This window comes from Oncorhynchus gorbuscha, linkage group LG01, assembly GCF_021184085.1.
Source record: "Oncorhynchus gorbuscha isolate QuinsamMale2020 ecotype Even-year linkage group LG01, OgorEven_v1.0, whole genome shotgun sequence".
Classification (NCBI taxonomy): Eukaryota; Metazoa; Chordata; class Actinopteri; order Salmoniformes; family Salmonidae; genus Oncorhynchus; species Oncorhynchus gorbuscha.
This window is the reverse complement of record NC_060173.1, coordinates 103,297,262-103,323,067: the sequence shown is the minus strand read 5'-3', so window position 1 is coordinate 103,323,067 and position 25,806 is coordinate 103,297,262. Positions and strand designations below refer to the sequence as shown.

Genomic DNA, 25,806 nt, shown 5'->3' with positions numbered 1-25,806 from the left:
GTTTTTTAAATGTTTTATTTCTTACATTGTTAGCCCAGAAAATCTTAAGCGTTATTCCACACAGCCAGGAAGAACTATTGGATATAAGAGCGACATCAATTTACCAACATTATGACCAGGAATATGTCTTTCCCGAAGAGGATCCTTTGTTTGGACCTCCACCCTGGACATGGGATCTAATCCCAGAGGCCGACCCAAAACAACGAGGATCCTTTGTTTGGACCTCCACCCTGGACATGGGGTCTAATCCCAGAGGCCGACCCAAAACAACGAGGATCCTTTGTTTGGACCTCCACCCTGGACATGGGGTCTAATCCCAGAGGCCGACCCAAAACAACGAGGATCCTTTGTTTGGACCTCCACCCTGGACATGGGGTCTAATCCCAGAGGCCGACCCAAAACAACGAGGATCCTTTGTTTGGACCTCCACCCTGGACATGGGGTCTAATCCCAGAGGCCGACCCAAAACAACGAGGATCCTTTGTTTGGACCTCCACCCTGGACATGGGGTCTAATCCCAGAGGCCGACCCAAAACAACGAGGATCCTTTGTTTAGACCTCCACCCTGGACATGGGGTTTAATCCCAGAGGCCGACCCAAAACAACGAGGATCCTTTGTTTGGACCTCCACCCTGGACATGGGGTCTAATCCCAGAGGCCGACCCAAAACAAAGAGGTCGCCACAGGAGAGGCAGACGAAGGGGCCTCCTGGTCAGACGTAGAAGGAGAGCACACCGTTCACCGCTCTCAAGCATATTACTCGCCAATGTCCAGTCAACAAGGTCTAGACAACAAGGTGGACATTATCTCCCAAGAGAATTCTCTTCGATTATAGTCACAGCCGTGTACAGTCAGAAGTTTACATACACTTAAGCCAACTACATTTAAACTCAGTTTTTCACAAATCCTGACATTTAATCCTAGTGAAAATTCCCTGTCTTAGGTCAGTTAGGATCACCACTTTATTTTAAGAATGTGAAATATCCGAATAATAGTAGAGAGAATTATTTATTTCAGCTTTTATTTCTTTCATCACATTCCCAGTGGGTCAGAAGTTTACATACAATCAATTAGTATGTGGTAGCATTGCCTTTAAATTGTTTATCTTTGGTCAAGCGTTTCGGGTAGCCTTCCACAAACTTCCTTCGACTTGGGAGGAGAATCTGGACGGCAAAGGACCCTGGGCACAGCCAGGGGAATATCGCCGTCCCAAAGCAGAGCTGGAGGCAGCGAAAGCAGAGAGGCGCCGTATTAGGAGGCAGCACGGCGGCGCGGCTGGAAGCCCAAGTGGCAGCCCCAAAAACGTCTTGGGGGAGGGCACAAGGGGAGTGTGGCGAAGTCAGGTAGGAGACCTGCGCCAGCCAGCTCCCCGTGCTTACCGTGGAGAGAGAGGGCATTGTACCGGGTAGGCACCGTGTTATGCGGTGGAGCGCACAGTGTCCCCGGTGCGTGTGCATAACCGGGTGCGGTACATTCCAGCTCCTCGTATCGGCCGGGCTAGAGTGGGCATCCAGCCAGGTGCCATGAAGCCGGCTCTACGCATCTGGTCTCCAGTGTGTCTCCTCGGGCCAGCATACATGGCACCAGCCTTACGCATGGTGTCCCCGGTTGGCCAGCACAGCCCAGTGCGGGCTATTCCCCCTCGCCGCACTGGCCTGGCTACGGGGAGCTTTCAACCAGGTAAGGTTGGGCAGGCTCGGTGCTCCAGATCTCCAGTGAGCCTTCTCGGTCCGGTCTTTCCGGTGCCATCTCCACGCACCAGCACTCCGGTGGCAGCCCCCCCACACCGGGCTTCCTGTGCGTCTGCAGAGCCCAGTGCTCCCTGTTCCTCCTCCCCGCATTCGCCCTGAGGTGCATGTCCTTGGCCCAATACCACCAGTGCCGGCACCACGCACCAGGCCTACAGTGCGCCTCGTCTGTACTGAGCTGCTAGAGTCTCCCGTCTATCCTGAGCTGCTAGAGTCTCCCGTCTGTCCTGAGCTGCCAGAGTCTCCCGTCTGGCCTGAGCTGCTAGAGTCTCCCGTCTGTCCTGAGCTGCCAGAGTCTCCCGTCTGGCCTGAGCTGCTAGAGTCTCCCGTCTGTCCTGAGCTGCTAGAGTCTTCCGTCTGTCCTGAGCTGCTAGAGTCTCCCGTCTGTCCTGAGCTGCTAGAGTCTCCCGTCTGTCCTGACCTGCTAGAGTCTCCCGTCTGTCCTGAGCCGTCAGAGCCGCCAGTCTGTCCTGAGTCGTCAGAGCCGCCAGTCTGTCCTGAGCCATCAGTCAGCCAGGAGCTGCCAGAGACGTCAGTCAGCCAGGACCTGCCAGAGCCGTCAGTCAGCCAGGACCTGCCAGAGCCATCAGCCAGCAAGGAGCTGCCAGAGCCGTCAGTCAGTCAGGAGCTGCCAGAGTCGTCAGCCAGCCAGGAGCTGCCAGAGCCGTCAGGCAGCCAGGAGCTGGCAGAGCCGTTAGCCAGTCCGGAGCTGCCCCTCAGTCCGGAGCTGCCCCTCTGTCCGGAGCTGCCCCTCTGTTCGGAGCTGCCCCTCAGTCCAGTGGGGCCTTTAATTAGGATCTTAGACCCTAGGTCGGAGGCGAGGGTCGTCCCTCTGAAGAGGCCCTTGAAGAGGGCAATGACTATGGTAGAGTGGGGTCTACATCCCGCACCCGAGCCGCCACCATGAAAGAGGCCCACCCGGACCCTCCCCTTTAGATTAGGTTTTTGCGGCCGGAGTCCGCACCTTTGTGGGGGGCAGCCATCTTCTTTGGGTATTTCGTGGGTTATAGTCTATGTTATGTTGCACGTTAGCACATTGTTTATATAGCGGCCACGTCCGTCTTATTCGTTTTGTTGTTTTTTGTTTAAGTGTTCTTAGTGTTCATCATTAATAAAGAAGAATGTATTCTAACCACGCTGCGCTTTGGTCTACTCCATACGACGATCGTGACAGACGGCCTTGGAAGAACTTCACTGGACTCTATGTAAACTGGAAACCATATATCCTGAGGCTGCATTTATTGTAGCTGGGGATTTGAACACAAGAATACCTCAATTCTAACAGCACATTGATTGTTTTACCCGCTCGAACACTACACTGGACCACTGCTACTAACTTTTGCGATCCATACAAGGCCCTCCCCCACCCTCCCTTCGGTAAATCTGACCATTACTACATCTTGTTGCTCCCCTCCTATAGGCAGACACTAAAACAGGAAGCGCCCATGCTTACCTCTATCCAACGTTGGTCTGACTAATTGGATTCCACGCTTCAAGACTGCTTCGAACAGGTGGACTGGGATGTGTTCCAGGTAGCCTCAGACAATACATTAACATATATGCTGACTCTGTGAGTTTATTAGGAAGTGCATTGGAGATGTTGTACCCACTGTGACTATTATAACCTTCCCAAACCAGAAACCGTGGATTGATAGCAGCATTCGCGCAAAACTGAAAGCACGTACCACTGCAGTTAAACATGACAAGGTGAATGGAAACAAATAAATATTTCAGTCCCTCCACAAGGCAATCAAACAAGCAAAGCGACAGTATAAAGACAAAGTAGAGTTGCAATTCAACGACTCAAACACAAGACGTATGAGGCAGGGTCTACAGACAATCACGGATTACAAAAAGAAAACCAGCCCCGTCACAGACATCGACGTCTCACTCCCAGACAAATTAAACAACTTCTTTGCGTGCTTTGAGGACAATACAGTGCCACCGACACGTTCTGCTACCAAAGACTGTAGGCTCTCCTTCCCTGTGGCCAACATGAGTAAAACATTTAAACGTGTTAACCCTTTCAAGGCTGCCGGCCCAGACGGCATCCCTAGCCGCATCCTCAGAGCATGCGCAGACCAGCTGGCTGGTGTGTATACGGACATATTCCATCAATCCCTATCCCAGTCTGCTGTCCCCACATGCTTCAAAATGTCCACTGTTGTTCCTGTTCCCAGGAAAGCTAAGGTCATCATGAAGTGCTTTGAGAGACTAGCCAAGGATCATATCACCTCCACCATTCCATCCCCCTTCATTGTGTGTATAAGGTAGTCGTTATTCATTGTGTGTATAAGGTAGTCATTATAGATATTACTGCTCTGTCAGAACTAGAAGCACAAGCATTTTGCTACACTCGCATTAACATCCACTAACCATATGTATGTGATCAATAAAATTGGATTTGATGTGAACTTAACATGATGAACAGGAATGACATTTATTCTCACAGGTGGCCAATAAGCACTAGCTGAAAGCCATGCCCTTAATAAGCCATGACTCCTGAAATTAACCTAAGGATTACATTCAAAAAGACCCAGCTGCTATGTCAACCTAGCATTAGGTAAAAAATACTCATCTGATGGTTAAATTAACCCATGTTTGTGTAATCCAAACGACCCTACTAGCTCGGTCAAAATAACCCAACTTGTTCTGTCCACTATTTAACCAGTACTGGGTTACCAAATAACCCATATTGGGTTGTTTTAGAGCATCATTTTTTTAAAGTGTGGAATGAAGGAGTGGGGGAACGAAGGGGAGATGAATGGAAGAGAGGGATAGAGTGATAACTGGCAGGAATAGGGGTGGGGGATGATAGACAGTGAATGGTGAAAGGAGGCATTAAGATAAGGTCGTCTCCAGCTACATGACTGGAATGTAAACATCAAACAGCCATATGGTCTGTGAGAAGATAGTGTGTTGTTACTATCATTTTCTTGCTCTCACACTCTCTCTCTCTCCCCTCCCTCCCCCTCGCTCAGGTGGGGAACATGTCCAGCGTGTTGGATCGTGTGAACGGCGTGGCACGGTGCCCGTATGACCCTCGCCATAACTCCACGGCGGTGGTGACGGAGAGTGGTGAGCTGTTCGCCGCCACTGTCATAGACTTTTCGGGTCGCGACCCCGTCATCTACCGGAGCCTAGGAGGCATGCCACCCCTTCGGACTGCCCAGTACAACTCCAAGTGGCTCAACGGTAAATGACGGTTCCACAAACCCTGCTGTGTGTGTGCGTTTGTAGTGTGTGTGTGTTGACACCACCCACACTGCCCACCATGTGTTTGTAATGTGTGTGTGTTGACACCACCCGCACTGCCCACCATGTGTTTGTAATGTGTGTGTGTGTTGACACCACCCGCACAGCCCACCATGTGTTTGTAATGTGTGTGTGTGTTGACACCACCCGCACCGCCCACCATGTGTTTGTAATGTGTGTGTGTGTTGACACCACCCGCACTGCCCACCATGTGTTTGTAATGTGTGTGTGTTGACACCACCCGCACTGCCCACCATGTGTTTGTAATGTGTGTGTGTGTTGACACCACCCGCACTGCCCACCATGTGTTTGTAATGTGTGTGTGTGTTGGTACCACCCGCATTGCCCACCATGTGTTTGTAATGTGTGTGTGTTGACACCACCCGCACTGCCCACCATGTGTTTGTAATGTGTGTGTGTTGACACCACCCGCACTGCCCACCATGTGTTTGTAATGTGTGTGTGTGTTGACACCACCCGCACTGCCCACCATGTGTTTGTAATGTGTGTGTGTTGACACCACCCGCACGGCCCACCATGTGTTTGTAATGTGTGTGTGTGTGTTGACACCACCCGCACTGCCCACCATGTGTTTGTAATGTGTGTGTGTGTTGACACCACCCGCACTGCCCACCATGTGTTTGTAATGTGTGTGTGTGTTGACACCACCCGCACTGCCCACCATGTGTTTGTAATAGTTGATTCGGTAAAGTCAATTAAAGTGGATTGCATAGGAGCTAGGATCTTTGTTAGAGGCCCAGTGCTTCCTGATTGTTAATGGCTTGGTGCAGTCTGTTATCCACCATGTTTCTCAGGGACACCATTTCTACTATTTCCTAGTATCCAAGTAAAAAGACATGGTAATTTGACCCCCCCACAAAATAAAGTATGTGATTTGAGTGTAATCCACCTAGGTACGGTATTGTGGACCGTATGAGCAGGTTTTGGCTGGTACTATAGAAAAGCTAAGTTAGATAAACCTCCATCATCAGCCCCAAAAGTCCCAGCTAGGTGTCTGTAATCTTTCTGTTGCTGACATCAGGCCTTTTTACTGAATGCACCTCACAAATACATCCTGACTCCAGCAGAAAAAAGACAAACCTTTTCCGAAACTGTGATTATTATCTGTAGTATTTCAAACACAGCAACCATATTTAGTTCTAGGCTCCATAGAGTAGGAAGAGAAAAGAGGAGAAGAAAATAGGAGGGAGAAGAAAGGGGGAGAGAGGAAGATTGAGGGGGTAGAGGTGTGCACTACAGCCCTGCACGGACATTAATTTTAAGCTCAATCCCTGCAAATGCCCACAACGTTCAGGCCCTAACCTACCCAGTCCCGATTGCTTCTGCCAAATTTGGGCATTACCATATTGGGCTTTACAGTCATTTACAAAAATCCATTTAAAATGACAACAAACAAAAAAAGCGACAATTAAGGATCTTTCAAAAGCCCGAAATCAGAAATAACTTCCTCTGTTAGTAAATCCATTAGCTCCCTGTGTGCAGCTCGCTCAGTTCGCTCTGAGTCTGAGTGTCAATGGTGACGGCTCCACTTGGACTGCTCTGCTCAATGAAGAGACATGAGAGAGCAGTTAGCTATTAGCTATTTTTCATCACTATAAACTCTGACAAAACTTAAGGAACATGATTATATTCTGTGAAATAATCTCTCCTGTCTTATATTTGACGAGGTTGAAGCACTTCTGACACCATGTTAGGATCTTAGTCAGATATGACTGTCACGATCATCGTTGGAAGCATACTCGGACCAAAGCGCAGCGTGATCTGGGTTCCACATATTTGCTGAAGTGAAATTTACAAAAACAATAAAGAATGACCAGAACGTGACGTAAATGACGTGCTCACAGGCAACAACACAAAAACAAGATCCCACAAAACACAGTGTGAAAATGGCTGCCTAAATATGCTCCCCAATCAGAGACGACAAAAAACAGCTGCCTCTGATTGGTAACCATACCAGGCCAACATAGAAATACACAACCCACCCTAGTCACACCTCGACCTAACCAAAATAGAGAATAAAAAGGCTCTCTATGGGCAGGGCGTGACAATGACTACTGTGCCGCAGAGCATGAGCAAATGGCTCAGCTACAAATTGTTAGTGATCAATGTAGTGATACCCGAGCCCTGCCTGTAGCTTAGTTATTGATGAAATAACGACACACCAGCCCTAACCCGGTGTGTTGTGGCCCGTCTGGTTCTGGTCAGGTAGTAGAGCTCTAGTTTAAAAGAAGCAGAGCAAGGAGCAGAGTATGGAGCAGAGCAAGGAGCAGAGCATGGAGCAGAGCATGGAGCAGAGCAAGGAGCAGAGTATGGAGCAGAGCAAGGAACAGAGCATGGAGCAGAGCATGGAGTAGAGTATGGAGCAGAGCAAGGAGCAGAGCATGGAGTAGAGTATGGAGCAGAGTATGGAGCAGAGCAAGGAGCAGAGCATGGAGCAGAGCATGGAGCAGAGCAAGGAGCAGAGCATGGAGCAGAGCATGGAGCAGAGCAAGGAGCAGAGCAAGGAGCAGATCAAGGAGCAGAGTATGGAGCAGAGTATGGAGCAGAGTATGGAGCAGAGTATGGAGCAGAGTATGGAGCAGAGCATGGAGTAGAGTATGGAGCAGAGTATGGAGCAGAGCAAGGAGCAGAGCATGGAGCAGAGCAAGGAGCAGAGCATGGAGCAGAGCATGGAGCATAGCATGGAGCAGAGCAAGGAGCAGAGTATGGAGCAGAGCATGGAGCAGAGCAAGGAGCAGAGTATGGAGCAGAGCATGGAGTAGAGTATGGAGCAGAGTATGGAGCAGAGTATGGAGCAGAGCATGGAGCAGAGCAAGGAGCAGAGCAAGGAGCAGAGTATGGAGCAGAGCATGGAGTAGAGTATGGAGCAGAGTATGGAGCAGAGCATGGAGTAGAGTATTGAGCAGAGTATGGAGCAGAGTATGGAGCAGAGCATGGAGTAGAGTATGGAGCAGAGTATGAAGCAGAGCAAGGAGCAGAGCATGGAGCAGAGCATGCTCAGTTTGACTGGAGCACGGAGCGAGTTTCCCAAAGACTGGAGCATCGGCCTTCTTGCCTGCTACAAGTTTGCTCCAGTAACGTTCCAAGTAGTGCTCACTTCATGGGCTCAGGGCATTCCTGCAGCGACATGCACTTGTAGTCTACTTGCATACTGCTATAGTCCCTTGCTTTAGCTACTGTCATGGAGTTGGCTAAATATTTTCAGAAAAAAACTAGTAAAACTTACAGGTGACTTGAGACGAGGAGGACCAAGAGCGGAGTGCGGTGAAGTAGTGTGTCCACAACTTTAGAAACATTGTGAAATCTAAAAAGACAAGTATCCTAAGAGCATGATGGTGTACTTACTATGTGCACATGCTAACAGAAAGGAACAAGGTGGGTATTTATAAACAAAAAAATGTTTTATTATCTATACAAAAGGTTATCATGGATTTTGGCCCAATAGGCCTGGCATATTACCTCTTTCCATTTTGAAAGGGTTATTTTGCTTATAAAGCTTTAGGCCTACCTATCAAATAAAACAAAAACAACTCTGCGTCCCTGCCCAGCCTGGCAAGAGTGTCCCGAAGGGTGATGAGTATCTCCTGTGGCTCTGCGAGCACAGTGAGGGTATTCCCCACTGCTGCCCTCATCACATGATCCTGAAGCCAGAAACTCTGGCCAAACTCGTCTTTCCAAAAATGAATTCAAAGGCACTGATCCTAATAAGGCATTTTTCATTTAATTTGTATTTAATTCCAAGTGTGTCACAGCCTATGTGCAATATATAAACTATAATGATTTAATACAACAACATTTTTAAATTCTGAGTTCTTAAATGTCCCTGCCAGCCTAGCAAATGCTTCACAATGTATTTCTTTGTAGGCTATAGCCTTGAAATAATAGAAATAATATAGCCTAAATCATTTATAATTAATTCACTTAGACTCCCTGTTTGACTCCTGACCTATGTATAGTGTTTATATGCTGTTTAATATGACATGAAGCCTATTTGAAATGATCAGCGCTTCTTATAGTCACCTTTTCATGTTGTTTATTCAAATACTTTTCATTCAAATCATATGGTTTGGTTTCAATACTTCAAAACCAAATGGTAGGTTCAGGTGGTCACAAAATAGATGGGTGTTGGTTAAACTGTGATTTTAATGAATGGAGCGGATTTGGAGTGGCAGTTTTTTTCCCTGTGAGAGAGGAGCTTTTTTAGTGTGAGTTGTTGGAAAGGACATGGAGCGACTGCTCATGAGCAATGAGCGGGATTTCAGACCGCTCAACTCCACTCACATGCTCTGTTCAGTAGGGAGAGACAGAGCAAGAAAAGGGCTGAGAGGAAAGGTAGGGGGCAGAAATATACAGGCCAGGCAGAGGAGAGAAGATAGACTCAGGAGGCAGTGAGTGGTATAATTATTCCCCGTGGCAGGGAGAGGGTGAAATTACAGCACGCTGCATGCTTCATGCCACGCAGGGCTGTGTGTGTGTGTGTGGGAGGTGGGCTTTACCACAGAAGGGGGCGAGTGAGAGAGCAAGCGAGGGAGGAAGGAAGGAGAGGAGTGGAGCGGCGAAGAGAGTGCTCATCAGCATAATCACAGCTGGTTGCAGATAGACAGACAGACAGACACCTACTGTTGGCACCACCTTGCCTTTCCATTCCCTCAGCCCTTCTGAAATACACACATCCTCTTGGGGCAAAGCCCACTTTGCTGTACAGACTCTCCTTCCAGAGTCTGGAGCTGGATCTGGCAGGATCAGAGGAGACGGAGTGAGAATTTAAATCTAATTTCTAGTAATGAGCCTAGGCAACACACACAGGCAAGCAATAATCTCTCTCTCTCTCCCTCCTCCTCCTCCCCATGTTCAGTCACGTGGCTGTGTGTGAGTTCCACCCCCCGCAGGCTTCAATCAGTCTTTGTGGAGATTGAACAATCTGTTTACTTTCGGCAGGGAAGTGGAAAAATGCTATTTGTTGAATTGACTCCCACAAATGACACGCAGCCTAAACATGGAGTATTAGCTCATTCCTATGCCACCTCTGACCGCCACAGGGCTGTGTGTGTGTGTGTGTGTGTGTGTGTGTGTGTGTGTGTGTGTGTGTGTGTGTGTGTGTGTGTGTGTGTGTGTGTGTGTGTGTGTGTGTGTGTGTGTGTGTGTGTGTGTGTGTGTGTGTGTGTGTGTGTGTGTGTGTGTGTGTGTGTGTGTGTGTGTGTGTGTGTGTGTGACAGCCGTGGGGAAGCAGCAGTTAATCTACACTAATGCCTGTTTCCATAGCTTCTCTTTCCATGGTAATTATCTAAGACCCGACAGGAGGTCTGGTGATACAGTACACACACACACACACACACACACACACACACACACACACACACACACACACACACACACACACACACACACACACACACACACACACACACACACACACACACACACACACACACACACACACACACACACACACACACACAAACCCATCATGTACATGGCTGTTAACTGACCTGGAAAACCTTGTCCTCCATTACAAAGTTCCATGCAGAGCAGGTGAGGGATGTGTTGGTGGTATATTTGTCATGATAGTTTTTCAGAAATGGATTACAGGTTTTTACATGGATTACATTACATTTGATTATTCACGGGCAAAGCTATGGGTTCTTACATGGTCTCTTCTCCCATTAAGCTTAGACTAGAGATAATGATGGAAGTGTTTGATATCGCAAACTATAGGATAAGAATAATGGGACAGTGGATGAATATTCAGCTGACAAGGGAATGTAAAATTGTCAAAGAATCCAGCCACCCAAATCAATCACCTAACCAAACTTTCATGTACATAGTACTTCAATCAATCACCTTACCAAACCTACATTCACATAGTACTTCAATCAAGCAATCACCTTACCAAACCTACATTCACATAGTACTTCAATCAATCACCTTACCAAACCTACATTCACATAGTACTTCAATCAATCACCTTACCAAACCTACATTCACATAGTACTTCAATCAATCACCTTACCAAACCTACATTCACATAGTACTTCAATCAATCAATCACCTTACCAAACCTACATTCACATAGTACTTCAATCAATCAATCACCTAACCAAACCTACATTCACATAGTACTTCAATCAATCACCTCACAAAACCTAGATGTACATATTACCTCAATCAATCACCTTACCAAACCTACATTCACATATTACCTCAATCAATCACACTCAATCAAACTACCTCGTACCCCAGTACACTGACTCAGTACCAGTACTCCTTGTGTATAGCCTGTATATAGACCTGTTATTGTTATTTTATTGTGCTATTTTATTGTGTTACTATTTTATTTGATCTATTTGTAAATGTTCTTACTTTTTAACTACAATGATGAGAAAGGGCTCATAAGTAAGCATTACACAGTGAAGTCCACACTTGTTCTATTCGGTTCATGTGGCCAATAAAATTTGATTTGAGATTTTACCAAACATTGTGCTAGTTGGTAATCCAGTCAGTCTCAACCATTTCACCCATTCCTATTGGCTGTGACCAGTCACTACCTGCAGTTGGTTTTTATCAGTGTTCTGAAATGGAATTACGAGTCCTGTTATTGCTCCTGATGTCGTTTCCATTCCTGCCTGTTGCTTGCATTCTCCTATAATCTCATTCACTTAAACGGTAGTGCTGGCCCCTGGGGCATTTACCGTCATGGCTGTTTGCAGGTTAGTAATCTCCACTCTCCATCCACTCTCCACTCCCCACTCTGCTCTGAATCCACGCAGTGAGTTCATGTGTGCATGTGTGCTTGTTTGTGTGTGCATGTGTGTGTGTGTGTGTGTGTGTGTGTGTGTGTGTGTGTGTGTGTGTGTGTGTGTGTGTGTGTGTGTGTGTGTGTGTGTGTGTGTGTGTGTGTGTGTGTGTGTGTGTGTGTGTGTGTGTGTGTGTGTGTGTGTGTGTGTGTGTGTGTGTGTGTGTGTGTGTGTGTGTGTGTGTGTGTGAAATCACTGAGAATGTATGGTCCCAGAGAGAAAGCAGAACTGACAGCCATATTTTGTTGTTTTCACCAGCTCACTGCCTCTCTAGTCATGAGTAAATTCTACGTTATAACCGGAGAGGACGATCCTACCTGTTATCACACATGGCTTCAAATAGTACTCCAAATCTTTCGCGTGCTTTTGCTTGAGCCTGCCTGAAGGTTTTGAACCCAGGTACGCTGTTAATGTGTTCCGTTGTGGAGTCAAGACTAAACAGTGGTGGAACAGTGGTGGAACAAACTCCCTCACGACGCCAGGACAGCGGAGTCAATCACCACCTTCCGGAAACACCTGAAACCCCACCTCTTTAAGGAATACCTAGGATAGGATAAGTAATCCTTCTCACCCCCCTTTAAGATTTAGATGCACTATTGTAAAGTGACTGTTCCACTGGATGTCATAAGGTGAATGCACCAATTTGTAAGTCGCTCTGGATAAGAGCGTCTGCTAAATGACTTAAATGTAAATGTAAATGTTTATAGCAACCGTGACAAGGTTTGAGCATCCATGTTACCATATGGTGTTTCTGACCATGTCTGACAGGATGACTATTACTAATGAATGTACAGTATGTCTGACAGGATGACTATTACTAATGAATGTACAGTATGTCTGACAGGATGACTATTACTAATGAATGTACAGTATGTCTGACAGGATGACTATTACTAATAAATGTACAGTATGTCTGACAGGATGACTATTACTAATGAATGTACAGTATGTCTCACAGGATGACTATTACTAATGAATGTACAGTATGTCTGACAGGATGACTATTACTAATGAATGTACAGTATGTCTGACAGGATGACTATTACTAATGAATGTACAGTATGTCTCACAGGATCACTATTACTAATGAATGTACAGTATGTCTGAAAGGATGACTATTACTAATGAATGTACAGTATGTCTGACAGGATGACTATTACTAATGAATGTACAGTATGTCTCACAGGATGAGTAATGTCTTTATTATCAACATGACTGTACACGTTTATTCATCAGTATTGGCTACCAGTATAGACTACCATGACATTGAGAATCATCAGCTGTGGCTTCATGGAGTCTAATGCTCTCTCTAACTGTCTCCCTTTCCCTCTCTGCTTTGTCTCTTCTCCTCCCCCGTCCTCTCCTCCTCTTCCACTCCTCTCTTCCTGTCCTCTCCTGTCCATTTCCACTCCTCTCTTCCTGTCCTCTCCTCCTCTTCTCTTCTTCAGAACCCCATTTCATCTCAGCGTACGATGTGGGTCTCTTCACCTTTTTCTTTCTGCGTGAGAACGCCGTGGAACACGACTGTGGGAAGACTGTCTACTCCCGGGTGGCCCGGGTCTGTAAGAACGACATCGGAGGGCGGTTCCTACTGGAGGATACCTGGACCACCTTCATGAAGGCCAGGCTGAACTGCTCGCGCTCAGGAGAGATCCCCTTCTACTATAACGAGCTGCAGAGCACCTTCTATCTGCCTGAACAAGACCTCATCTATGGGATTTTCACCACCAACGTGTGAGTGATGAGTGATAGTCTTTCTAGGCAAGACACAAACACACACTCAGGTAAACACATATACACAGCAAATTCACCAGTGTTAAAAAACAAACAAAATGAACACTGAAAGTGTTGAGTCTGTGGACCTATGTAGACAATGGAACAGTGTTAAATGAACACACTCGTTAGTTTAAAACCTTTTTCAAATATTTCCCAGAGTGCCTTGCCTTCGAGAGTTACCACCCATGACTAGATTTGTTAGTGACAGAGACATGATTGTTACATTCATCAATTTTCAGTCCTATGGACTTCACCAACTCCCAGGAGGCAGTAGGCTACTTTCTATCACTGTACCAGTACAGGACAGAGAAGGAGCGAGTACTTTCCAACTGTGTGTGTGTTTGTGTGTACCCCTCCCTCTTTCCCATCCTTTGTCTCAGTCCCTGTCTGTCTCTCAGTCCCCCAGTTACTCCCTAAAACTCTTCCCCCAGTAGGGGGATATTGTAATGCAATCACAGGAAACACTGTCTCCATCTGTCTGTGTTAAATTGAACATGGTCAAACAACTCCCAGGAGTTTGAACTGTAAAACAGAACAGAGGGAGTGAGAGGGAGAGGAGAGGGAGAGAGAGAGGGAGATATATACATATACTGTATATATGCTGTTCTCCATCTGCCTTTGCTGGACACCTGCTCTTTTAAATAGGTCATTCAGTAGCAGACTAGGCTTGCATTCATTCTCTCGTCAGAGTAGTGATCTTAAGACCCCAGAGCTGAGGTATTTTTTTAACTGTAGACCTTACTGGTATCTCCCTCTCTCTCCCTGCCTCCATCCATCCCTCCCTCTGTCAGGGCTGCTGAGTGGGGCTTCGCTGTTTCTCCCATTGAAATGGGGCTATCACTTGCTAATGATAATTGTCCAGGTGATTTCTCTGCTTTACACATTCCATTCCAATGGCTTTCTCCATATGTACTAAACTTTCTGAATGAGCAGCTGGATGCTGCTGCAGGTGTGTATCATATATGAAACTGATTGGCTTCTGATTTGACATGTCTCCTGGGTAACCTGGTAACCATGGTGTCCTGGCGTGGTGTAATGTGTGTGTGCAGCCATCTGAAGCGTGACCCATATTTTTGGCTGATTTTCCATATTTTTTCCTTGTAGGTGTACTTCTTTCATCACCTCAATATAATAATGTCAAATGCACCTTGAAATGAGCTATAAATTCCATGGAGCATATTGGATATGTCGAGAATAACAGTCAGATCATTCGTTTTTACAGTAAAAAAAGTATTATTTATTTTTTATTTTACCCCCTTTTTCTCCCCAATTTCATAGTATCCAATTATTAGTAGTTACTATCTTGTCTCATCCCTACAACTCCCGTACGGGCTCCGGAGAGACGAAGGTCGAAAGTCATGCGTCCTAAGAAACACAACCCAACCAAGCCGCTCTGCTTCTTAAAACAGTGCGCATCCAACCCGGCAGCCAGCCGCACCAATGTGTCAGAGGAAACACCGTGCACCTGGCGACCTTGGTTAGCGTGCACTGCGCCCGGCCCGCCACAGGAGTCGCTGGTGCGCGATGAGACAAGCATATCCCTATCAGCCAAACCCTCCCTAACCCGGACGACGCTAGGCCAATTGTGCATCGCCCCACGGACCTCCCAGTCACTGCCGGCTGCTGCGATGCAGTGCCCTAGACCACTGAGCCACCTGGGAGGCAGAAAAGTATTATTTTACCAAGAAATACTACTTACAGGCAGCTTGTTTATACCATGTACACACAACAGTAACCTTTAGTACCCTATTGCAACATTGCTGCTGCTATTTTATTGCTACCTGACTGTCTCCTGAAAGTGACTGTTTCAGAACATAGCACTGTAGCTCATGTATTGCATTGTAATGCAGTAACAAATTGTTATGGATAATCCTAGATATAGTTCAAATTCTGCTCCTTCCCTGTATGCCGTACGGTAAAGGGGATTCTGAGTGTGCTTTTTGTTTTTTGTTCGATGCAGCTATTCACTGAGGTTGAAACACATTGGACCGGTCTAAATGCAAGATCCCGGGCTGTGCAACCGGCTGTGGCCAGGAGTCCCATAGGATGGTGCACAATTTTCCCAGCATCGTCCTGGTTAGGGGAGGGTTTGGCCGGGGGCTTTACTTGGCTCATCACACCCTAGCGACTCCTTGTGGCGGGCCATGTGCCTACAGACTGACCCCGGTCGCCAGTTGATTGGTGTTTCCGCCGACATATTGGTACACGTGGCTTCCGGGTTAAGTGGGAGGGTGTTAAGTGGGAGGGTGTTAAGTGGGAGGGTGTTAAGTGGGAGGGGGTTAAGTGGGAGGGTGTTAAGTGGGAGGGTGTTAAGTGGGAGGGTGTTAAGTGGGAGGGTGTTAAGTGGGAGGGGGTTAAGTGGGAGGGGGTTAAGTGGGAGGGTGTTATGTGGGAGGGTGTTAAGTGGGAGGGTGTTAAGTGGGAGGGTGTTAAGTGGGAGGGGGTTAAGTGAGAGGGTGTTAAGTGGGAGGGTGTTAAGTGGGAGGGTGTTAAGTGGGAGGGGGTTAAGTGGGAGGGTGTTAAGTGGGAGAGTGTTAAGTGGGAGGGGGTTAAGTGGGAGGGGGTTAAGTGGGAGGGGGTTAAGGAAAACCCAGATGTTTTTGACTTAGTTATAGTGAAACATGTCAATTCTGGTCTTCATTTTGACAGTTCATTGCAAAAGTGATATGCACTGAGTGTACAAAACATTAGGAACACCTTGACATAGCCTGACAAGGTGAATCCAGGTGAAAAATATGATCCCTTATTGATGACACCTGTGTAGATGAAGAGGAGGATACAGGTTAAATAATGATTTTTAAGCCTTGAGACAATTGAGACATGGGTTGTGTATGTGTGCCATTGAGAGGGTGAATGGGCAGGACAAAATATTTTAGTGCCTTTAAACAGGGTATGGTAGTAGGTGTCAGGTGCACCGGTTTGTGTCAAGAACTGCAACGCTTCTGGGCTTTTCACGCTTAGCAGTTTCCTGTGCGTCTCAAGAATAGTCCACCACCCAAAGGACATCCAGCTAACTTGACACAACTGTGGGAAGCATTGGAGTCAACATGGGCCAGCATCCCTGTGGAACGCTTTGGACACCTTGTGCCCCGACGGATTGAGGCTGCTCTGAGGGCAAAAGGGGATAAACTCAATATCAGGAAGGTGTTCTTAATGTTTGGTAACTTTTTAACCCTGGCGGTTCAACTTCACCATTGAAATGGTGATGTAGAGGCACCTTGAGAAGGTTCCTCTGTCATCTCAAGGGAGGGGTTTGTTATGAAATACACTCCCTTCTAGATGTGCTGGGTGGTACCACCTCAAGGAAGGGGATCAGTATGAAATACGCTCCCTTCTAGATGTGCTGGGTGGTACCACCTCAAGGAAGGGGTTCAGTATGAACTACACTCCCTTCTAGATGTGCTGGGTCGTACCACCTCAAGGAAGGGGTTCAGTATGAACTACACTCCCTTCTAGATGTGCTGGGTGGTACCACCTCAAAGAAGGGGTTCATTATGAAATACACTCCCTTCTAGATGTGCTGGGTGGTACCACCTCAAGAAAGGGGTTCAGTATGAAATACACTCCCTTCTAGATGTGCTGGGTGGTACCACCTCAAGGAAGGGGTTCAGTATGAAGTACACTCCCTTCTAGATGTGCTGGGTGGTACCACCTCAAGGAAGGGGTTCATTATGAAATACACTCCCTTCTAGATGTGCTGGGTGGTACCACCTCAAGGAAGGGGTTCAGTATGAACTACACTCCCTTCTAGATGTGCTGGGTGGTACCACCTCAAGGAAGGGGTTCAGTATGAAATACACTCCCTTCTAGATGTGCTGGGTGGTACCACCTCAACGCTCACTATAAAAGCAGGTGACCGTGTGCTTTATTTGGCAATGGCCTTGGTAAGTAGAGTGTACCAATACATTTTGCATGATGCTTCCTTGACTAAATTCAAAAGGCAGTTAGGCACATTTACGAAAATGACTTAATTCATAGTTTTTGATTACCATTTCACAGACATCTATATCTTTATGAAGAAAACAAAATGTAGGCTGTGAGGATTATGCGTTTTTAATCGTAGCTACATCCATCGTAACAAGAAATAGATGACAGTGATGGTCATGTCAAGTCATTGTAATTTTCCCACTGCTATGACTGATTGGTGGTGCAGTATGCTAAGACAGTTGGCTCATATTCATGAGTTCTAATGTCACACAGGGCAGATATATATTTTCAAATCCATTATTTACATTTTTTATCCCCTGCCACACACTTGTAATTCTGAAAAGTGAAAGCATGTCTGTGAGAAGGGATGCCCTGGTAGTAGTTGTAGGTTTTTATTCTGTACCCAAGACCAATCTGTGAGTTCATTTGACCATTGGAAAAAGAGCTCCTGTGTAAATACTGCAATGTGAGTTGGATTGAGTTGACCCCCTAATCTTCATTTTCAAGGTGATGTTTGCGCTTTTCTTCCCAACACAATACCGCAAAAAAATGTGTCCACATTTCAACAACAAAAAATGTGCGCCCCTGTGGGGAATTAAAATTTAAACCGCAAGTGGCAATAGATGTCAGGAACTCTGCGTTTTACCACTGTGAGCTAACTGTCTCCCAAAATTAATATTTATGAGCAATTCCCCCCACAACCTGAAGTATAGTGTAGAGAATCATTGTACCACCTAAACCGCTGTGAAATATATATTCATATTTTCAGCTTTTGAAGCTGGTGTACAAAACAGAAAGGAAAAGATACAAAAACAAAACTTAAGAAAGGGAAGCATAGAAATAATGCACATAGAACAGATCTACGGCTTCTTATGCTTGCTTTCAATGAGAATGACAGATCTGTAACTTACATTTCTATGTGCATTTGGTCAAGTCGCCCAAAAAGTTACATATTGCTGCTTTATTGCGTCCCAAATCACACCTATTTTCTATATAGTGTACGACTAGTGTGTGTGCACTCCATGGGGAATAGTATACCATATGGAATGCACACTTCATGTATTTTTACTGTGTATTTTTTCAACTGAGGTGATGTGCACAGACTGCATTAGCTCCGTATACCCTGCTAAGACTGGAGCCTGCCAAACAGGCAGAGCACATTTTTATTTTTTTATTTCACCTTTATTTAACCAGGTAGGCTAGTTGAGAACAAGTTCTCATTTGCAACTGCGACCTGGCCAAGATAAAGCATAGCAGTGTGAACAGACAACACAGAGTTACACATGGAGTAAACAATTAACAAGTCAATAACACAGTAGAAAAAAAGGGGAGTCTATATACAATGTGTGCAAAAGGCATGAGGAGGTAGGCGAATAATTACAATTTTGCAGATTAACACTGGAGTGATAAATGATCAGATGGTCATGTACAGGTAGAGATATTGGTGTGCAAAAGAGCAGAAAAGTAAATAAATAAAAACAGAATGGGGATGAGGTAGGTGAAAATGGGTGGGCTATTTACCAATAGACTATGTACAGCTGCAGCGATCGGTTAGCTGCTCAGATAGCTGTTGTATGAAGTTGGTGAGGGAGATAAAAGTCTCCAGCAACATCTGTTGCTGTATTCTGTGTGTGTGTGTGTGTGTGTGTGTGTGTGTGTGTGTGTGTGTGTGTGTGTGTGCGTGCGTGCGTGCGTGCGTGCGTGCGTGCGTGCGTGCGTGCGTGCGTGCGTGCGTACATGCATGTATATGCGTGCGTTCATTAGCCCGTATGTGTGTGTTAGAAAGTATTTTGGGATGCAAGTGTCTCTATGACACACATATAGTGCAGTATATATGGGCCATCTGGTGTGATGATGAGCACCATCCCTGCTAGTCTGCTCTCTATGATTCATCATCATAGAAGCCTTCACCACTCATATGCACTGAACTGCAGTGAGCAGGTGCAGCGGCAGGCACTTCATGTGTCCCAAATGGCTTCCTGTTCCTTTAATAGCACACTACTGACCAGGGCCCATAGGGCTTTGTCATTTGGGACAAAGCCTGTGTCACTAAGCTGCACTGAGCATGTGGTTGAGGACATCAGCCTTTTACTCCCATAACACTGGTCATAGGGGAACACCAGCCAGCCATAGGGGAACACCAGCCAGTCATAGGGGAACACCAGCCAGCCATAGGGGAACATCAGCCAGACATAGGGAAACACCAGCCAGCCATAGGGGGCCAGACATAGGAACCCCAGCCATAGGGGAACACCAGCCAGCCATAGGGGAACACCAGCCAGCCATAGGGGAACACCAGCCAGACATAGGGGAACACCAGCCAGCCATAGGGGAACACCAGCCAGCCATAGGGGAACACCAGCCAGCCATAGGGGAACACCAGCCAGCCATAGGGGAACACCAGCCAGCCATAGGGAACACCAGCCAGCCATAGGGGAACACCAGCCAGCCATAGGGGAACACCAGCCAGCCATAGGGGAACACCAGCCAGCCATAGGGGAACACCAGCCAGCCATAGGGGAACACCAGCCAGACATAGGGGAACACCAGCCAGCCATAGGGGAACATCAGCCAGACATAGGGGAACACCAGCCAGCCATAGGGGAACACCAGCCAGCCATAGGGGAACACCAGCCAGGGGAACACCCCAGCCAGCCATAGGGGAACACCAGCCAGCCATAGGGGAACACCCGCCAGCCATAGGGGAACACCAGCCAGCCATAGGGGAACACCCGCCAGCCATAGGGAACACCAGCCATCCACAGGGGAACATCAGCCAATCATAGGGAACACCAGCCAACCATAAGGGAACACCAGCCAGCGATAGGGGAACACCAGCCAACCATAGGGGAACACCAGCCAACCATAGGGGAACATTAGCCAATCATAGGGAACACCAGCCAACCATAGGGAACACCAGCCAACCATAGGGAACACCAGCCAACCATAGGGAACACCAGCCAACCATAGGGAACACCAGCCAACCATAGAGGAACATCAGCCAGCCATAGGGGAACATCAGCCAGCCGTAGGGGAACACCCGCCAGCCATAAGGGAACACCAGCCAGACATAGGGGAACATCAGCCAGCCGTAGGGGAACACCCGCCAGCCATAAGGGAACACCAGCCAGACATAGGGGAACATCAGCCAGACATAGGGGAACATCAGCCAGACATAGGGGAATATCAGCCAGACATAGGGAAACAATACAGTGTCAACCTGTCTGACCGGCTGGCTGGTTTAGGTGAGAAAATGAAGGGCACTCCAGATTATATATTTTTCTGTCCTCCCAGGGCTATGTCCCAAATGGCACCGTATTACCTATATACAGTAGTGCACTGCTACTTGTGCACTATATAGTGAATATATAGGGAACGGGCCAGGCTGACCCTCCCTTCTTCCCTTCTTCCCTTCATCCAATCATCCCTGTCTTTCTCCCTCTCTGGTCCCCTCCATATCAAGACATGAATACGGAGTGAGCTGAGTGTGATTAAGAGGTTCTGTTTTACAGTTTTTCTCAATTGCTAAAACACTAAAACCCATTGGCTGAACAAAGTTCTCAGTTGCCTGGACTCATTTAGCTAATTATGCAGTCTGTTGTCAATACTTTAAAACATTTCACATGATAAAACACAATTTGCAGATCTCACCTAGACTTTTCAGCAAAACTCTAAACACATTCTCATTCTCAAATCACTTTCTGCACTCTAATGCACATGTTATCCATACAGGTAAACACAAGTGGCAACAATCAAATACAAATAGAGAACATATGTCATTGATTGAACACAACCACTCAAAATTGATTTAACCTGTTTCAAATAATGCGACACAACCAATATAAGCCAGTTCAGAGAGCAAACAGTTTGTTGAAGGTGGGAAGGAGAAAGTCTGAGAATGGATACTGTAGTACAGTGCATTGTAGGCTGTATACTGTACAATGGATGAATTGTATGGCCCTGAACATTGTGCTTTCCATTTATTAACAGTACTGACTGCTCAGTAGATGTTGACTTGTTGCAGGTTCATATCAACAAAGAACAAGAATTACAGTATCACAGAGACAAAGGACAAGTTTGTGAGATGCAGGGTACAGTACTGTAAAAATAGGGGTACAAGGAGGAGGAAGAACAAAAAACTAAATTGCAAAGTACAAAGAAGAGTAGTAATTTCTGATCAATTTTGAGCTACTATGATAGAACATGTTTTCGTTTCATCAAAAGACAATGACGGAAAAATATGAATATTTTTTTAGATTAAAAATGTACTTCTCCCTGAGAATTGTATGTTTTGAACAATGTGTTTTCTATTTTTCGGTATATTGTTTACTGACTGCTTGAGAGTGCATATCATTTTGATCACGTTGTTTATGATTTGAGAGCAGTGTTTGATTTTGAACACAGGTAAAACTGTTTTGAGGCGAATGTTTCATTTTGCAAGAGGAGTCAGAGGTTATGTAAATAGTGCTTGAAGATGAGGTTCTGTGTTTAATGTTTTCAGGAAATGGAGCAAGTTTTCTGAAATTGTGTTTTAGCAATTGAGAAATACTCTAATACCAGAGGGACTCAGAGAACAGGCCAGGCAAATGAGAGGGGGGGGAGAGAGGGGGGGAGAGAGAGAGAGAGAGAGGGGGAGATAGAAGAGAGAGAGCAGGGAGATAGAAAGTGAGAGAGAGTTAGAGTTTTTATAAAACCTTTTTTTGTACTTAATTATTAACACTAATAATGGCACACTGTGCCTGTTCAGAAATTAAACAACAAATGTGTCATTCCTAATTAAAAATAGATTCAATTAAATAAAAAACAGATATATACGTTAAACTTATTTCATCAACAAACAATAGTTTCCCCTCCTCCACAAAACAAACCGCTCCTTCATAAGCCCACTTCTCCTCAAATAATGGGAGGTCTTTTACAGCCGAGAAGAACTCAAAATCCACTTTTATCCTTTAAAAACACATCTTACATCCTGCCCATATGCCGTGTCTATTTAATGTTTCCTACTCAGAACAATGGACATCTAAGCTTGTCCGAAAATAAAATGGAACAGCTGACATGTTCTTTTCTGTTGCTTACTGTATTGAAACCCCAAAATAAAAACAGTGTTATGAAAATCTCCCCTACAGCTGTAAACAAAGACGCCAGTACTTCAAAGAGAGGCTTTATCCTCTCACACTCCATAAAACAATGAAACATTGTATCTCTTATGTTACAAAGAAGACATCCATCTCCAACATCTGACTTAATAACAGATACAAAAGCAATAACTGCAATGATGCCATGCAAAACCCTCCATTGCCCTTTTGTAACGTTGGCTTGTACAATGCTCTCCTTTTAACGCCTTTCTTTCTGACTCTGGGATACTGGGTGTAATCCCTAGTCTTGATATGGGTTGTTTTCATCTTGTACCTTCTTCTTGGGATTATTAAGCATAAACCACTTTTTACTGACAGAGCCTTCATGCAGCTTCCCAGCAGTTGTCCGACAATCCTTTCTGACCTAACCCCCAAATGTTCAGCCACACGTCCTCCATCCATTAAGGTGGGCTCAGCCATGGCCAATAACTGATTTACGGTGATGATTTTTCCCTTCACCAGAATCTTGGACAAATGTGGAACAGCTGCAGTTGTACAATCCCATACACCAGAGGTTCCTCCAGCAGCCAATGCACTGACTCCACTGGAGAACGTCTGAACCTTCCTTATGCTGAAAAACCCTAAGAAGGCCTCTGTAAAATGGAGGTACTCCCTCCCTAGAAATCTGGCTACTATCAACCAGAAATAAAGCCTTCTTTAAACCTAATCCTCTGACCTGCTGTAATACCAGACCTGCCACCCATAAAGCAAACTTTGAATAAACTGAAACCGGAAAGCAGCAGCCTTACTAGCAAGATGTACAAGACCTTGTCCCCCCTCCTCTTTTGACCCAATGATATTTAAGCCCAAAGTGAATCTACAATAATCGCCTGTATTTTAGCCAGAAGACCAGATGGTGGCTCTAAACTTGACAACCAATGCCACAGTGCAGAGGCAACCATATTGTTAACAATAATAGTGCGCCCACTGTACGCCATCTCCTCATCCTCCCTTCTACCATTTCAAGCACCCCATTCCAATTTGTTTACATTGTCCCCTCATCCCCTAGGTACACTTCAAGATACTTTAACCCTCCCTTACACCATTCCAGCCCCCCTGAGAAAGCCAGACCATTTCCCAATCTGCAAAGCACAACTTTATCCCAATTTACCTTTGCAGAGGATATTCCCCTAACCGATCATCCATGAGACTCAAACTATCCACCTCAGCTTAATTTTTCACTGAAATAACTACATCCTCAGCATAGGCTGAGAGAGGAGTAGGAGGAATATCCTCTGAAAGATACACCCCTTCAATGCGACTTCTAATGCTATTTAGCAGTGGCTCTATAGAGATGGCATATAACATTCCTAACAAAGAACACCCCTGCCTAATACCTCTACACACTTTAAAAGGAGCACTCAAGCTACCGTTAACTTTCAATGCAATTTCAGTGTCACCATATTTCACCCTGATCATGACAATATAACCAGAGCTGAAAACAAATGCCTCAAAAGTGTGTCATAAGTATTTATGTTCAACTCGGTCAAATGCCTTTTCCTGATCAATTGAAATTAGACCAGCATCAACCCAATAGCCCTAGAAACGTCAAAACAATCCAGAATTGGAGAAATGTTATCCCCTATCTGCCTGTCGGGAACAGAGTAGGACTGGTCCGTATGATTTGCCCCATCACCTCCCTTAGCCTGTTGGATAAAGCCTTGGACAGGATCTTATAATCGGTGCACAACAAAGTCACTGGCCTCCAGTTATTCAGTTCTTCTCTAGTGTCACCCTTTTTTGGCAGATGGGTGAGGACAGCTCTCCTGCATCTTATCGGTAGTAACCCTTCAGTCAAACTATCATTAGCTACTGCTAGCCAATCCTCTCCTAACATGGCCCAAAATACTTTAAAAAGTCAATGGGAAGCCCATCAATGCTTGGTGCACATCCATTTTCCATGTCTTTTAATGCAATGCATAGCTCCTGCAAAGACAATGGTTGCTCTACCTTCTGCAGCCACCTGTGGGAGCCCATCAAGGATCTGCTGTGTCACTGTTTTATCCTCTTTGTACTCACTCTTTGTACTCAAACTCGACTGCCCTCTTTCTAATTTCACTTGGGATAGTGAGCTCTTGTCCAACAGCTGATTTGAGGCAATGAGTAATTCTTCTTTGTCCATTCTTTTTTAATCTAAATCGAATAAAAATGTGGATGAGGGATCCATTTCAGAGACTCCCTGAAACTTTCTTCTCACCAATGCCCCCTGTGCTATGATGCCCAACAGGTCTGGCAATGGGTTTTATTCCCTCTTGAGTGGCTGAATATGGCCTCAGTCTCCTGTGGTCTCAACTAACGGCAGGAGTTCCACTATTTCAGGCTCTTGGACGTTCATTGATCTGGTGATGTCTCTGGTGACATTCATTGTGTACTCAATCTGGATTTTCACCACTGTTTAAGGGATACAAAACTAGCCTTTGAGACCTCCACCTCTCCCAGAAAAGAACTACAACATTTATAACCTGGCCAGAGAGATGGTGATCTCTCTCAAATGGGCCCATCTGTACTGTCTCGTGCCTCCATGTTGGCTGCGCCAAATATCACACAGTTCATATGATACAATAAGACAATATTGTTACAAGAAGAGGTTCTTTGTGGTTTCTATCTAAATCACTGACTGAGCAGTTAAAGTTCCCAGCAAGAAATAAATAATCATCTTCAGTGTTACATTTCTCAATGGTATTTGGATAGCAACACCCCCACTTCTTGAGCTTTTATGACTACACACCACCAAACAACCTGACGCAGCAGGAATCTTTACACAATGCTGGCAAATACGTCTTTCAAACCCCAACCCTCCGTGAGTGGCCACTGCAACTGGCCCCACACACTGGTTGCACGCTGGAGAAAAACCACCTCAACTATCACATCACCCTTATATGTGTTTAGTGACATTGAGACAAAGATAACATTAAAACAACTAAACAATATATATACACATATCGAAAACACAGCATATTGAATAATAATAATAATAATAATAATATATGCCATTTAGCAGACGCTTTTATCCAAAGCGACTTACAGTCATGTGTGCATACATTCTACGTATGGGTGGTCCCGGGGATTGAACCCACTACCCTGGCGTTACAAGCGCCATGCTACCAACTGAGCTACAGAAGGACCACACAGCGTGTGTGTGTGTGTGTG

At 45.8% G+C, this 25,806-nt stretch overlaps 1 protein-coding gene across 1 annotated transcript in view; it reads left to right on the top strand.

Annotated features, from left to right (window-relative positions):
* LOC124047850 (semaphorin-5B-like) overlaps positions 1 to 25,806 on the top strand; it is a 323,136-nt gene that overhangs the window by 197,297 nt on the left and 100,033 nt on the right. The window contains 2 exon segments of the mRNA XM_046368176.1: positions 4,730 to 4,943; positions 13,267 to 13,552. Of these exon segments, the coding sequence (XP_046224132.1) occupies positions 4,730 to 4,943; positions 13,267 to 13,552 (500 nt within the window).